Genomic DNA, 12,779 nt, shown 5'->3' on the forward strand with positions numbered 1-12,779 from the left:
CTACCCCCTCCACCCTCAAGTCTTCAGCAAACTTTCAGGTAGGTGCTCAAAAAATGGTTCAAATGGCTCTGAGCACTATGGGACTCAACATCTGAGGTCATCAGTCCCCTAGACTAAGAACTACTTTAAGCTAACTAACCTAAGGACATCACACACATCCATGCCCGAGGCAGGATTCGAACCTGCGGCCGTAGCAGCAGCGCCTGGAACCGCTCGGCCACTCCGGCTGGCCGGTAGGTGCCGTATCACATTTACTGTGAATATCACGAGTTAGTAATAAGTACATCAAATCAAACCACCGTCACAAGGTAACAGTGTATCCGCTGGGTGGGCGGATGCGCCACTTCAACGTCAAATGACAACGTTCCGGCACCTACATAACTATGCGGAAAATTCCCTCTTACTGTCTGCACGGAGCGGGTGGCACAGTCGTTAGCACATTAGTCTCTCATTCAAGAGGAGCGGGGTTCAAGATTTAGGTTACAGTCATAGGGCAAAAAGCGTGCTTACATACTGCAAGAAATGTCCAAGGTTGGTTAGGGTTTAATCTCCCGTCGATGTCGAGGTTTTAGAGGATGAAAAGCTCGGACTGAAGAAGCATAGGACAGTACAAGCTCTCATAAGTTGCTCATTGTATTACCAACTGCAGTTGGCAATCATGACCAAATGTGCGTTGAAGACGCGAATAGTATGGAACTGGGTAAGTAGTAAGCCACGCAGCGGTAGTCTGCGTAGACGCGAAATGCGGCGGTGAAAACATTTATCCGAATTGCTTCTGTCACGAGGGTGCTGTGTTGGGTTGGGTTGTTTTGTGGGAAGAGACCAAACTGCGAGGTCATCGGTCTCGTCGGATCAGGGAAGGACGGGGAAGGAAGTCGGCCGTGCCCTTTCAGAGGAACCATCCCGGCATTTGCCTGGAGCGATTTAGGGAAATCACGGAAAACCTAAATCAGGATGGCCGGACGCGGGATTGAACCGTCGTCCTCCCGAATGCGAGTCCAGTGTGCTAACCACTGCGCCACCTCGCTCGGTCGAGGGTGCTGACTGTCATTTGTCTGTACCCGAGAGGCACAGCATTCTCAAGTTTTACCACTGCAGGTGCTTCAAGCGTTCAGAGATATTGATTGGCAAAACAGACTCGCCAACTGCACTTGCAATGATTAACCGAGAACAAGTGTTTCTCCATCCGTTGACAACGGACGAAGCAAACTTTTTCAAAGCTGGATATGTTAATAAGCAAAACTTCCGATACTGGTCTCATAAAAACTCTCGACATTTTAAGCCCCAGGCGAGTCCAAAAGTTGTGGTATGATGTGCAGCTGGCATGGATGGTGTTCCTGGTCCCTGTTTTTTCGAGGATGACGCTGGATGTGTATGTGTATGTTTCAGAACTCCCATATTCCCCGAATACCAGGCAGGAGGGTTGCTGAATAACATTTTGTTGCAGCAGCTCACACAGCACGCCAGAGTATGGCTATACTCCGACTAACGTTTGCAAAGCCGTGGTAATATCCCGCAGTGGAGATGTGACGTAACCACCCAGTCCCCCATATTTAACAGTTCCGGATTTCTTCCTGTGGGGTTTACGGGTAGCCGTTTGCAGACAGATGACAAACTTGAAGACTGTTATTGACCGTGAAATAAGCGCCATTTAGCAGGGTATGTTAAGGCGTGTTATGGTAACCTTTCCATAATTCCTTCAGCACTGCATTCAGTCAGACGGGGGGGGGGGCATAAGGGGGAATTTATTTTCAAGGTACAGTGAGGTGTTCCGATACGTGTTACATACTGTAGTAATTAACAGTCTATATACTTGTATTTCGGCCGGACGGGGTGGCCGAGCGGTTCTAGGCGCTACAGTCTGGGACCGCGCGACCGCTACGGTCGCAGGTTCGAATCCTGCCTCGGGCATGGGTGTGTGATGTCCATAGGTTAGTTAGTTTTAAGTAGGGGACTGATGACCTCAGATGTTAAGTCCCATAGTGCTCAGAGCCATTTGAACTTGTATTTCATGTTGTTGTTGTCGTCTCCAGTCCAGAGACTGGTTTGATGCAGCTCTCCATGCTAGTCTATCCTGTGCAAGCTTCATCATCTCCCAGTACCTATTAAATTACTGTTTGCAACCACCCTGTTTCTGTTAACATTTGAAGTTGATAGAAACTATAGGCATTGCGCTGTAGTTCTCAGATTTTTTTGCCGCGCGGGGTAGCCTGCGGTCTTAGGTGTCTTGTCACGGTTCGCGCGGCTGCCCCCGTCGGAGGTTCGAGTCCTCCCTCGGGCATGGGTGTGTGTTGTCCTTAGCGTAAGTTAGTTTAAGTTAGATTAAGTAGTGCGTAAGCCTGGGGACCGATGACCTTAGCAGTTTGACCCCATAGACCTTACCGTCCGCAGCTCGTGGTTGTGCGGTAGCGTTCTCGCTTCCCACGCCCGGGTTCCCGGGTTCGATTCCCGGCGGGGTCAGGGATTTTCTCTGCCTCGTGATGACTGGGTGTTGTGTGCTGTCCTTAGGTTAGTTAGGTTTAAGTAGTTCTAAGTTCTAGGGGACTGATGACCATAGCTGTTAAGTCCCATAGTGCTCAGAGCCATTTGAACCATTTTAGCCATAGACCCTACCACAAATTTCCAAATTTTCAGATAGTTTCAGAGAACTGACATGAACAATAACATTTTTGCAACGTCCGATGTTGCCTATGTAATCAAAAAGTCCTTCCTCTGTTATATGTGCAACAATGAAAATCTTGGTAAATTAGTTGTCTACTAATTTATGTATCTCGAGGCATCTAAAACACACCAGTTCATACTTTGACGTACGCGAATTTGTTTCACAGGTCACACAATAAGATGAGAGTACGTTTTGGGTTCATCGTATTGTTTAATTATACCTACGGCAGCACTAATACATCATCAGGGAAACGTACAGTATAGGTTAAAATGATTCAAATTGCTCTGAGCACTATGGGACTTAACTTCTGAGGTCATCAGTCCCCTAGAACTTAGAACTACTTAAACCTAACTAACCTAAGGACATCACACACACCCATGCCCGAGGCAGGATTCGAACCTGCGACCGTAGCGCTCGCGCGGTTCCAGACTGTAGCGCCTAGAACCGCTCGGCCACTCCGGCAGGCAATATAGGTTAAATGGCAGCGAAATCATACATGTTTTACAGACAAACAATTAATCTCACTGTGTAGTTTTCGGCGGTACGATTTAAGGTCTAAACCCGCGTGAGTAATTGGTGCTTTCGTAATTATCGCCTTATGTCTTAATATGGACCCTGGAGCCAAAAGAAAGACAGATATACAATTACACTTCTTACAACGACCCACAAAATCGAAAAGAGTCGAATACTGCGCAATTACCGCAGCTCTCACGGGGCAGTCAAAATAGTTCGCCAGCGAGCATGGCATTAACGGCCAATTGTAGTCGAGAGAGTGTGGACGAATACCATTTGGCACCCTAATTAAGCTGCGCAGTAAAAATTCTGGAGTATTTAGCAGAATTGGTAGCAGTGGACGGCGCGGCGCTGTAACCTTAATTACGTACGTTTCTACCGAAGATTTACCTCCCGCCGTCTTGCAGCCGCCTTAATAGCCTCCACGCACTTATTAAGGTTTCACTCGTATTTTATTTGGGGTGCTGCTGCGAGGGGCATACTTACCGGTAATATTTATTAGCCTTCCGAATTTCCTCTGGCTTAATGGACGAGGAATTTTAATAATTCACTTTCTGTACAGTGGTAGCTCTTTCGCCCCATCGTGTTTCGGGAGATTGCAGGCTAGAGCTACGCGCGTGAACGTATGTGTTTGTGTATGTGTGAATATTAAATGTATTCACACGCGGGGGAGGGGGGGGCGGGTGCACATTCTACCTGAAACCCAATGCCTTACGCCTGACATTACGATTGCGTAAGCGGGAATTAAGGTGGCTAAGCGACTAGGTCCCTGCAAAATTTTCAGAGGCGGCCACAGAAGCTACGTGCCGAAATCTTTCCAAGGGAAGCATCGCACAGACTATTGGCTCACCGCTCATCACGTTCCCGAAATATCGGGAAAACCTTTCAGTGTGCATCGTGTGGCTTAAGGAAAGCTCCTTGTGTGATATACCACAGAAAGATAGGAAGCTGTAATTTATCGTCTGAAGACAGGTCGACCAAATAATCTGAGCGCTGCTCTCCGACGAGAGACTGTTGAACTTTCGGGAAGAGCCATAAAATATCGGCCCAAACTCGGGTTATTTAATGGAATATAATCCTTAAAGTACACTGATCACAATATCGCCACAGCAGTAAAGGTGCCTTGGGTGTGGTATGCGGTTATGTATTTCTGTGGCCAGAGAACCAGCTCATCAGCTAGTCACGCTGGAACTTTAGAGTTTAATACTTTTAAATTCCAACTCCCCCCTTCCCCCCCCCTCCCCCCGCCGCCCTCTATGAACCATGGACCTTGTCTCTGGTGGAGAGGCTTGCGTGCCTTAGCGTACAGTTAGCCGTACCGTAGGTGCAACCACAACGGAGGGGTATCTGTTGAGAGGCCAGACAAACATGTGGTTCCTGCAGAGGGGCAGCAGCCCTTTCAATAGTTGCAGGGGCAACAGTCTGGATGATTGACTGATGTGGCCTAGTTACATTAACGAAAACGGCTTTGCTGTGCTGGTACTGCGAACGGCTGAAAAGCAAGGGCAAACTACAGGGGGGATGCCAAGAGATGAATACACTAAGCAGATTCAGAAGGATGTAGGGTGCAGTAGTTACTTGGAGATGAAGAAGCTTGCACAGGATAGAGTAGCATGGAGAGCTGCATCAATCTAGTTTCTGGACTGAAGGTCTCAACAACAACAGCTGAAGTCAAGGATTGATTTTAACACCTGAACTGTCTGTTGTTTTAGTATTTAAAATAATTTCTGAGCACTATGGGACTTAACATCTGAGGTCATCAGTCTCCTAGAACTTAGAACTACTTAAACCTAACTAACCTAAGGACATCACACACAGCCATGCGCGAGGCAGGATTCGAACCTGCGACCGTCGCAGTCGCGCGATTCCGAACTGAAGCGCCTAGAACCGCTGGGCCACAACGGCCGGCCTGCCTTTACTGTCGTCACTGGAAGTACTGGTTGGCTATAACTAAGCTTTCGGTACTTGAGCCATTGTAGACGGAAAACTACTCACCGTATGGCTGCCCAACTTTATGGGAATGATGGTCAGACTGCGCTGCCGAATTTCTGCTGTCCGTAGTGTTAGTCCGCCTGTACTGGTACGGCGACTTACGTTTGGACCATAAGATTCAGTGTGCATTACACTTGCAGACAGCCAACATGGGTCCGCACAAAGTGAGCAGGGTGTGACGTATAAAAATTTTCGGTGCCTATTGTGTCACGTCTTTCAGTGTCACACAAATTTTTATTTTTAAAGGGGATCAATTAAGACTATTTCAATGGGTTCGCTCCTCAAATTCCTCCCTCATAACACAAAATTGCCGTCTGATGTAGTACAAACTGAAAAAATAAATTCCTTTTAAAGCACAGTTTCGTATATAATTTTTATTCAAAACCTTACACCTGTGTCACAGAACAAATCCTACATCGAGAATACGTTACACAAGTTTAAGGGAAGAAATGCTTCCGATAATTATTACAATATTTAAAGAACATCAAAAATATGAACGGGCTGAAATGAACAAACAGTACATGAGACTTTGTTAATCAGTTTAACTGTAAAAGGCTAAGGAGCATATTATTAACAAAATGAGAAATATGCAAAAGTGAAATGCCAAAATGAGCACTTCTCAATTGGGAGTAAATCAAAACAATCAGAATGGCTAAAAGAGAGCACAATAACATGAGCCATAAACGAATAAGAGCTAAGCAACTAAGCAAATAAGAGAATAGGCAAAATGAGATGCCAACAAAATGAGATATGGCCGAACTCCGTCGGCACTTATATACGGTTGAGGCCCGTACGCAACACGCGCGCCTGCGATCGCAATGCACTCTTAGCGCTCGCGGCGGCGTCTAGCGGCCCGTACGTAAGTTGTGCGATTGCTGTCGCAGGTCGACCCTTAATCTATGATGTTACAAGGGCTGTACTCGTAAAGATGTTTTATTGAAACAACAGCAATAGTGTTGCTGCTCTTCGCGAGTATCGACACGTTAAATGAATGCACCGGATTTGAAGGACGTGATTCAGAAGTTCGAATTAACTGACGATTTGGGAATTGGTCCTGGGAAAAGCCGACTGCCAATTACGCCACAAATTGTTGAAGAAGTTAGTGCTGCCACTACTGAGAATGCGGGACGCAGTGTGCGATCTACAAGCAGTTCACGAGCTGTGTTGCGACAGCTAAATGTTCCACGGTCCACAGATACACTAAAATAATCTATCATGCAGTTCCAGGCTGTCGTAGATGCAAAATGGTACAAATGGCTCTGAGCACTATGGGACTCAACTTCTGAGGTCATCAGTCCCCTAGAACTTAGAACTACTTAAACCTAATTACCCTAAGGACATCACACATATCCATGCCCGAGGCAGGATTCGAACCAGCGATCGTAGCGGTCTCGCGGTTCCAGACTGTAGCGCCTAGAACCGCTCGGCCACTCCGGCCGGCTCGTAGATGCAGAATGTCCTCAAAGTGAGCAGCTTTTGTAGGTACACATTGTATGCAGTTAACAAATGTTACCCTCTCAAGTGGAAATTAAAATGTGCTTCTTTCAATGGTTTATTCGTTATTTCTCTTCCGCGTGTCCTTACAAATGTTTCCACAATGTTTCAGTGTCCTGTGCACTCACTTTTTTTCGTGACTACCCTCTCAAGTAGCAAAAGATTAGCTACGTATAACCAGCCTGTACTATCTGCGCAGCGCTCTAGATATTCTGTCTGCACAGTCGTTGAGATCGGCCCACAATGTCTGGTTTCTAAGTGACTGGTGTTATGCCGTCGTGCGAGAGTGTTAATCGTCATTCCTGCGATCAACGGTCACAGTAGAAAAGGACATAATCTGGGACTCCTCTCTCCCCACAGACACCATCAGCCTCCTCACCAAGATGTACACGCAGTTAATGTGTGGGATATGGCTTATGGCGAGTTAAGAAATGAACAACGTCCTGGTTGTGTGTGACATGTTTCATCCTTAATTTCTCCTTGATGTTGAGGAAGATAGCATATAGCCTACAGACCTTTTCGCACTTGTCCGACGCCCTCTGCCACGAATTCCTTCTCCAGGTTTTGAGGTCTCTGATGGTGTGCATCTCCCCGAAGACGTTTATGTGTCTGGTCTGCCTGTTATCGGCCAATATGTTGCCGCGCGATACTTCATATACTACTGGCCATTAAATTGCTACACCAAGAATATGACGTGCTACAGACCCGAAATTTAACCAACAGGAAGAAGATGCTGCGATATGCAAATGATTAGCTTTTCAGAGCATTCACACAAGGTTGACGCCGGTGGCGACACCTACAACGAGCTGACACGAGGAAAGTTTACAACCGATTTCTCATACACAAACAACAGTTAACCGGCGTTGCCTGGTGAAACGTTGCTGTGATGCCTCGTGTCAGGAGGAGAAATGCGTACCATCACGTTGTCGACTTTGATAAAGGTGGCATTGTAGCCTATCGCGATTGCGGTTTATCGTATCGCGACATTGCTACTCGCCTTGTTAGACATCGAATGACTGTTACCAGAATATGGAATCGGTGGGTTCAGGAGGGTAATACGGAACGCCGTGCTGGATCCCAACGGCCTCGTATCACTAGCAGTCGAGATGACAGGCATCTTATCCGCATGGCTGTAACGGATCGTGCAGCCACGTCTCGATCCCTGAGTCAACAGATGGGGACGTTTGCAAGATCTGCACGAACAGTTCGACGACGTTTGCAGCAGCATGGACTATCAGTTCTGAGACCACGGCTGCGGCTACCCTTGACGCTGCATAACAGACAGGAGCTTTTGCGATGGTGTACTCAACGACAAACATGGGTGCGCGAATAGCAAAACGTCATTTTTTCGGATGAATCCAGGTTCTGTTTACAGCATCATGATGGTGGTATCGGTGTTTGGCGACATCGCGGTGAACGCACATTGGAAGCGTGTATTCGTCATCGCATTACTGGCGTATCATCCGGCGTTATGGTATGGGGTGCCATTGGTTACACTTCTCGGTCACCTCTTGTTCGCATTGACGGCACTTTGAACAGTGGACGTTACATTTCAGATGTTTTACGACCCGTGGCTCTACCCTTCATTCTATCCCTGCGAAACCCTACATTTCAGCAGGATAATGCAGGACCGCATGTTGCAGGTCCTGTACGGGCCTTTCTGGATACGGAAAATGTTCGACTGCTGTCCTGGGCAGCACATTCTCCAGATCTCTCAACAACTGGAAACGTCTGGCCAATGGTGGCCGAGCAACTGGCTCGTCACAATACGCCAGTCACTACTCTTGATGAACTGTGGTATCGTGCTGAAGCTGCACGGGCAGCCGTACCTGTATACACCATCCAAGCTCTGTTTGACTCAATGCGCAGGCGTATCAAGGCCGTTATTACGGCCAGAGGTGGTTGTTCTGAGTACTGATTTTTCAGGATCAATGCACCGAAACTGCGTAAAAATGTAATCACATGTCAGTTCTAGTATAATATATTTGTCGAATGAATACCCGTTTATCATCTGCATTTCTTCTTGATGTATCAATTTTAATGGCCAGCAGTGTAGTTGCGTGTATCGGGTAAAACCTGAGCACCCAACGCCAGCCGATGGCGTTACAAGCTGCTGCGACTTGTCCGGACGTTTGCTGCGCGGTGCGTGGTGCGTGCCAGTTGCTGGTGTGCGCGGCAGGTGTAGTGACGCGGGGTGTGCTGTTGTGTGTGTGCAGGGGCGCATGCCAACCCTGCGGTGACGGCCGCTCTGCTGGTGACGCGGCGCGTCTCCGTGCTGCGAGCCGCCATGTTCGTCGCGGCGCAGTGCGGCGGAGGCATCGCGGGCGCAGCGCTCCTATACGGGTGAGTACACGGTTCTGGGAACTGACCTTACACTCTCTGCAGTGGTCGTCAAAATGCGGACCGAATCAACTATTCGCACCGCTCGCAGTTCTTAGTCCTATTTTATATTAATACGAGCTGAGTATACCCAGCTTTGCGGGTACTCCATCTCCTCTAACCCGCATTCTCTGTCCACCCCCTTTTCTGTCCATCTCCTTCTCTTCCTCCTCCTCCACCCTCTCTCTGCCCATATCTTCATCCCTCCTGTCTCTATCTCCTCCTTGTTCCTTTCCCTTTCCATATACTCTTCCCCACTCTGTCAGCCTGCACATTTCCCCTCTGACCGTTTTCTTCTCCCCCACTTAGTCCGTCTCCTCCTTCCCCCTCTGTTCATTTCTCCTCTCCCATCTTCTCCTCTTCATTCCCTCTGTCCATTCCCTCTCGCCCCTCCCTCTGCCCATCTCCTCCTCTCCCCCTCTCTGTACCCACCTTATTCTCCTCCCTCTCTATCTCCTTCCTTTTCTCTGTCCATTACCCCCAGCCCCTCTGTCTGTCCACCTCCTTCTTCCCCCACTCAGTCTGTGCAACTCCTCCTATCTCCCTTCTCTCTTCGCTACCCCAATAGGAGGTTACAGGTTCTTACCCCAAAGTACTTCATTCTAGATAGTAAGCAGTACTGTCAGTACTGTTTGGTTGAAATGGATCCAGGTGTTTAGGAAGAGTTTTTTACCCATGGATTTCCCCACATACGCATATGTCAGGTATTTAACATATGATGATGATGATGATGATGATGACGACGGAGCGTAGAGGAACGATGCGGGAGACCCGCACCGCCGTACTAGGCAAGGTCCTAGTGGAGGTGGTTTGCCATTGCCTTCCTCCGACCGTAATGGGGAAGAACACAACAACACCCAGTCATCTCGTGGCAGGAAAAATCCCTGACGCCGCCGGGAATCGAACCCGCGCTACCGCGAGACCACGAACAGCGGAACATATATTTAACATATTTCACACTTATTAGTACACATAGGTCGTCTGTATCTCTAGCGTTTTTACAGACCAACGTTTATGACGTCATATCTCCTGAACCATTTCTCGTACAATGATAAAATTTTGTCGGTGCATTCAGCAGCATATATGGACACTGTCTGCGAAATGAGTAGTGAATTGAGTACGTAGCAAAGAAATTATTCCTGATGCGGCAGTTTTACTGCGTGAAGAGCGAGAATGCAGTAAAAGATAAACTTTTTCCCTTTCATCATTTTGTGGGGGTTGTCAGCGAAAGGTTTGAAATTATGTATAAAGTTTGTTATGAGTGATTAACTGCTCTCTTTCTTAAGCACTGGATGACTAAATTCCACATTCGTGCGTCACGGGCTACACTTCTTTTTCACCCCCACCCCATTGATAGACAAGGTGGTTCTTACACCAACAAACAGAGTAAGTGATATGTGTAGCACGGTTGGTTGAAATCTGTCCAGCGGTTTAAGAGGGATGTGGTACATACATGCATATGGATGGATACATCCATCTGACAGCTGTCAGACAAATCGAAAAACGGCAGATAACTTTAAGAACTGTCTAAGGGTGTTATTTTCCAATTCAGTAACAAACAAAAGTATATAGACAGTAATGTTTGAAGATGTGCTTAATTTTTATTGCCGTTGCTGAAATGAGCTAGGTGAAATTAGCCGCTTACCTCAGGGGCAGAGGGACAAGTAGCGTGGCCACTGCAGGATTGTAAAATGTGAGAAGGTGGCGGTTTTATTGCTCGTCTTCCAGTACTGACAACTCGCGGGCATGCGCGAGTGGTACCGATCAGCTGCTATGGTGTAAATGTCGAACAGAGGTAACGTGGGTTGGTGACTGCGCTTTATAGAGACGGTCATTGTAAATGAGGTACATATTTGCAGCAAAAAATGAAATTTAATTAAAGCTGTTGTAATAAATCACAATGTGTAAAAGAAAAACTTTATTAAACATTTGTCATTGTGTCTCATATTGCATAATGCTTTTAAATATAAGTACAGTTACTGTTATTGATCAGTTAATCATCTTCTCACGCAGACAACACAACAACACATCGTAAGGCAACTACACTGTCGCAACTATGGGTTTGTGTTCCGAATAGTGTCGATTTCTTTGGGTCTGGCGTCTAACTTGTCACACCCCGCTCTAGCTAGTCTATGGGGGGGGGGGGGGCATGACAGACTAACATGTGTCGGTTACTAGTCAATAATAAGATCGGTACATGTGCGGCCTGAGGTGCAGCCCTACAACGTCAGTATTGGCTCTCGAGGAAACAAGTTTGACAAGCACTACTTCTCTGTGCACCCCACTGCTAAACACTTCCATCTCCAGCTTAGAATTTGACTCTTGATGTTTATGAAGAACATCAGAATGGCGACTTCGTTTCATCAAAATCTGAATATTCGCTGTTGATCTATAAAATATGACTGTTCAAATATGGATCCGCATTTGTATTCTTGTGAAAAATTAAAAAAAAAGGCTTTGCTTTTGTGCCAATGACCAATTCACAGCTATGTGACAAATTCTGAGGCGCACGTTACTCTACGCCACACTCACAGTCACGCAGCGGGAAAGGCTTCTGGAGACCTATGGTTTACGAAGCGGAATCTCTGAGAATCATTTATTTCCGTAAACTACAGCTCCAAGATCCCGTAGGTCCCGTCAGAATTCACTGAGGTTTCTTTGACGTTTCCAGTAAATTCAATTTTCCTGAGAATTTCCGTTTTTATGAACAAGTCGTCACTGTATATGGCGATTCATCTGCACGTACCGATGTCGTTTAATGGAACACGGAATTCTATATCTCGCCTTCAAAAACCACGCTCGAGGTTTTCATTCTACACGCAAACTGTTAATCTTACAGAAAAATGAACAGGATCTTTTTGTAGGAAAATTAATGTAGTTAAATTTTGTACTGAGAGAGGTTTCTGCTGAGGGCCACGGTTTTCGAATTATTCAAGAAAATGCATAGAAAAATGACATTCAAACGCACCTCCACCCCCACCCCCACACTCGTCCCTCACCAGTTGGGATTTCTAGTATATTCGTGGCACTCTCCCCTACCACTGTACAAGAGTTTACGACTGCACGAAATATTCCCGATATTCGACCCTTCTTTGGTGTCTGTCGATTGGGCTATTACTCCACCAGCATAGATGGCTATTTCGTTAACAGCATTGATTTAAACGTACCCGTAAGTGCAATGAAAGCGAAACGTCTTTTTGTGGACGTTATGCTAAAACTAATTATGTTGAAAATTCGTTCCAAACGTAACCCTTACATGCATAGTAGTTTTGCAGTCAAAAGGCCAGATGAATACAACGATGTAATTGTTTATTTTCTACTGATAAATTCACAAAACTGTCAGGAAAATTTACACAAACTTCAATTTAACATTATATCTCAGTTTTTCACGGATTTTTTTTGAATTTACTTATACTTGCTGTGATGTAAGATCTCGTTTGTAGAATTTTCTTCAGAGAGCGTTTTTGATTGCCTAAACATATGAGTGGTATATAAGTCTTTGGTCATCTAAAGTTGTGTGTTGTAACCCAACATGTTCTGCAGTGTTCAAATGTTGCCTCGGCGTGACGGAATACCAGTTCTGTCTCCAGTCGAGCGCATATGGGACGTCATCTGAGAACAACTCTTGCGTCATCCACAAACGGCATTAAACGGCATTAACTTGTGTTGGCCGATCAAGTGCGACAGCCATCGAACTCCATCCCACAGACAGACATCTGGCACCTGTGCAGCACAATAC

At 46.5% G+C, this 12,779-nt stretch overlaps 1 protein-coding gene across 1 annotated transcript in view; it reads left to right on the top strand.

Annotated features, from left to right (window-relative positions):
- Nucleotides 1–666: 666 nt before the first annotated feature.
- The window catches only part of LOC126213939 (neurogenic protein big brain-like), a 276,946-nt gene continuing 264,833 nt past the window's right edge, over nt 667–12,779 (top strand). The window contains exons 1-2 of the mRNA XM_049941466.1: nt 667–700; nt 8,878–9,004. Of these exons, the coding sequence (XP_049797423.1) occupies nt 667–700; nt 8,878–9,004 (161 nt within the window). The remainder of the gene's footprint in view (nt 701–8,877; nt 9,005–12,779) is intronic.

The sequence above is a fragment of the Schistocerca nitens genome, chromosome 1 (genome assembly GCF_023898315.1).
Source record: "Schistocerca nitens isolate TAMUIC-IGC-003100 chromosome 1, iqSchNite1.1, whole genome shotgun sequence".
Taxonomy (NCBI): domain Eukaryota; kingdom Metazoa; phylum Arthropoda; class Insecta; order Orthoptera; family Acrididae; genus Schistocerca; species Schistocerca nitens.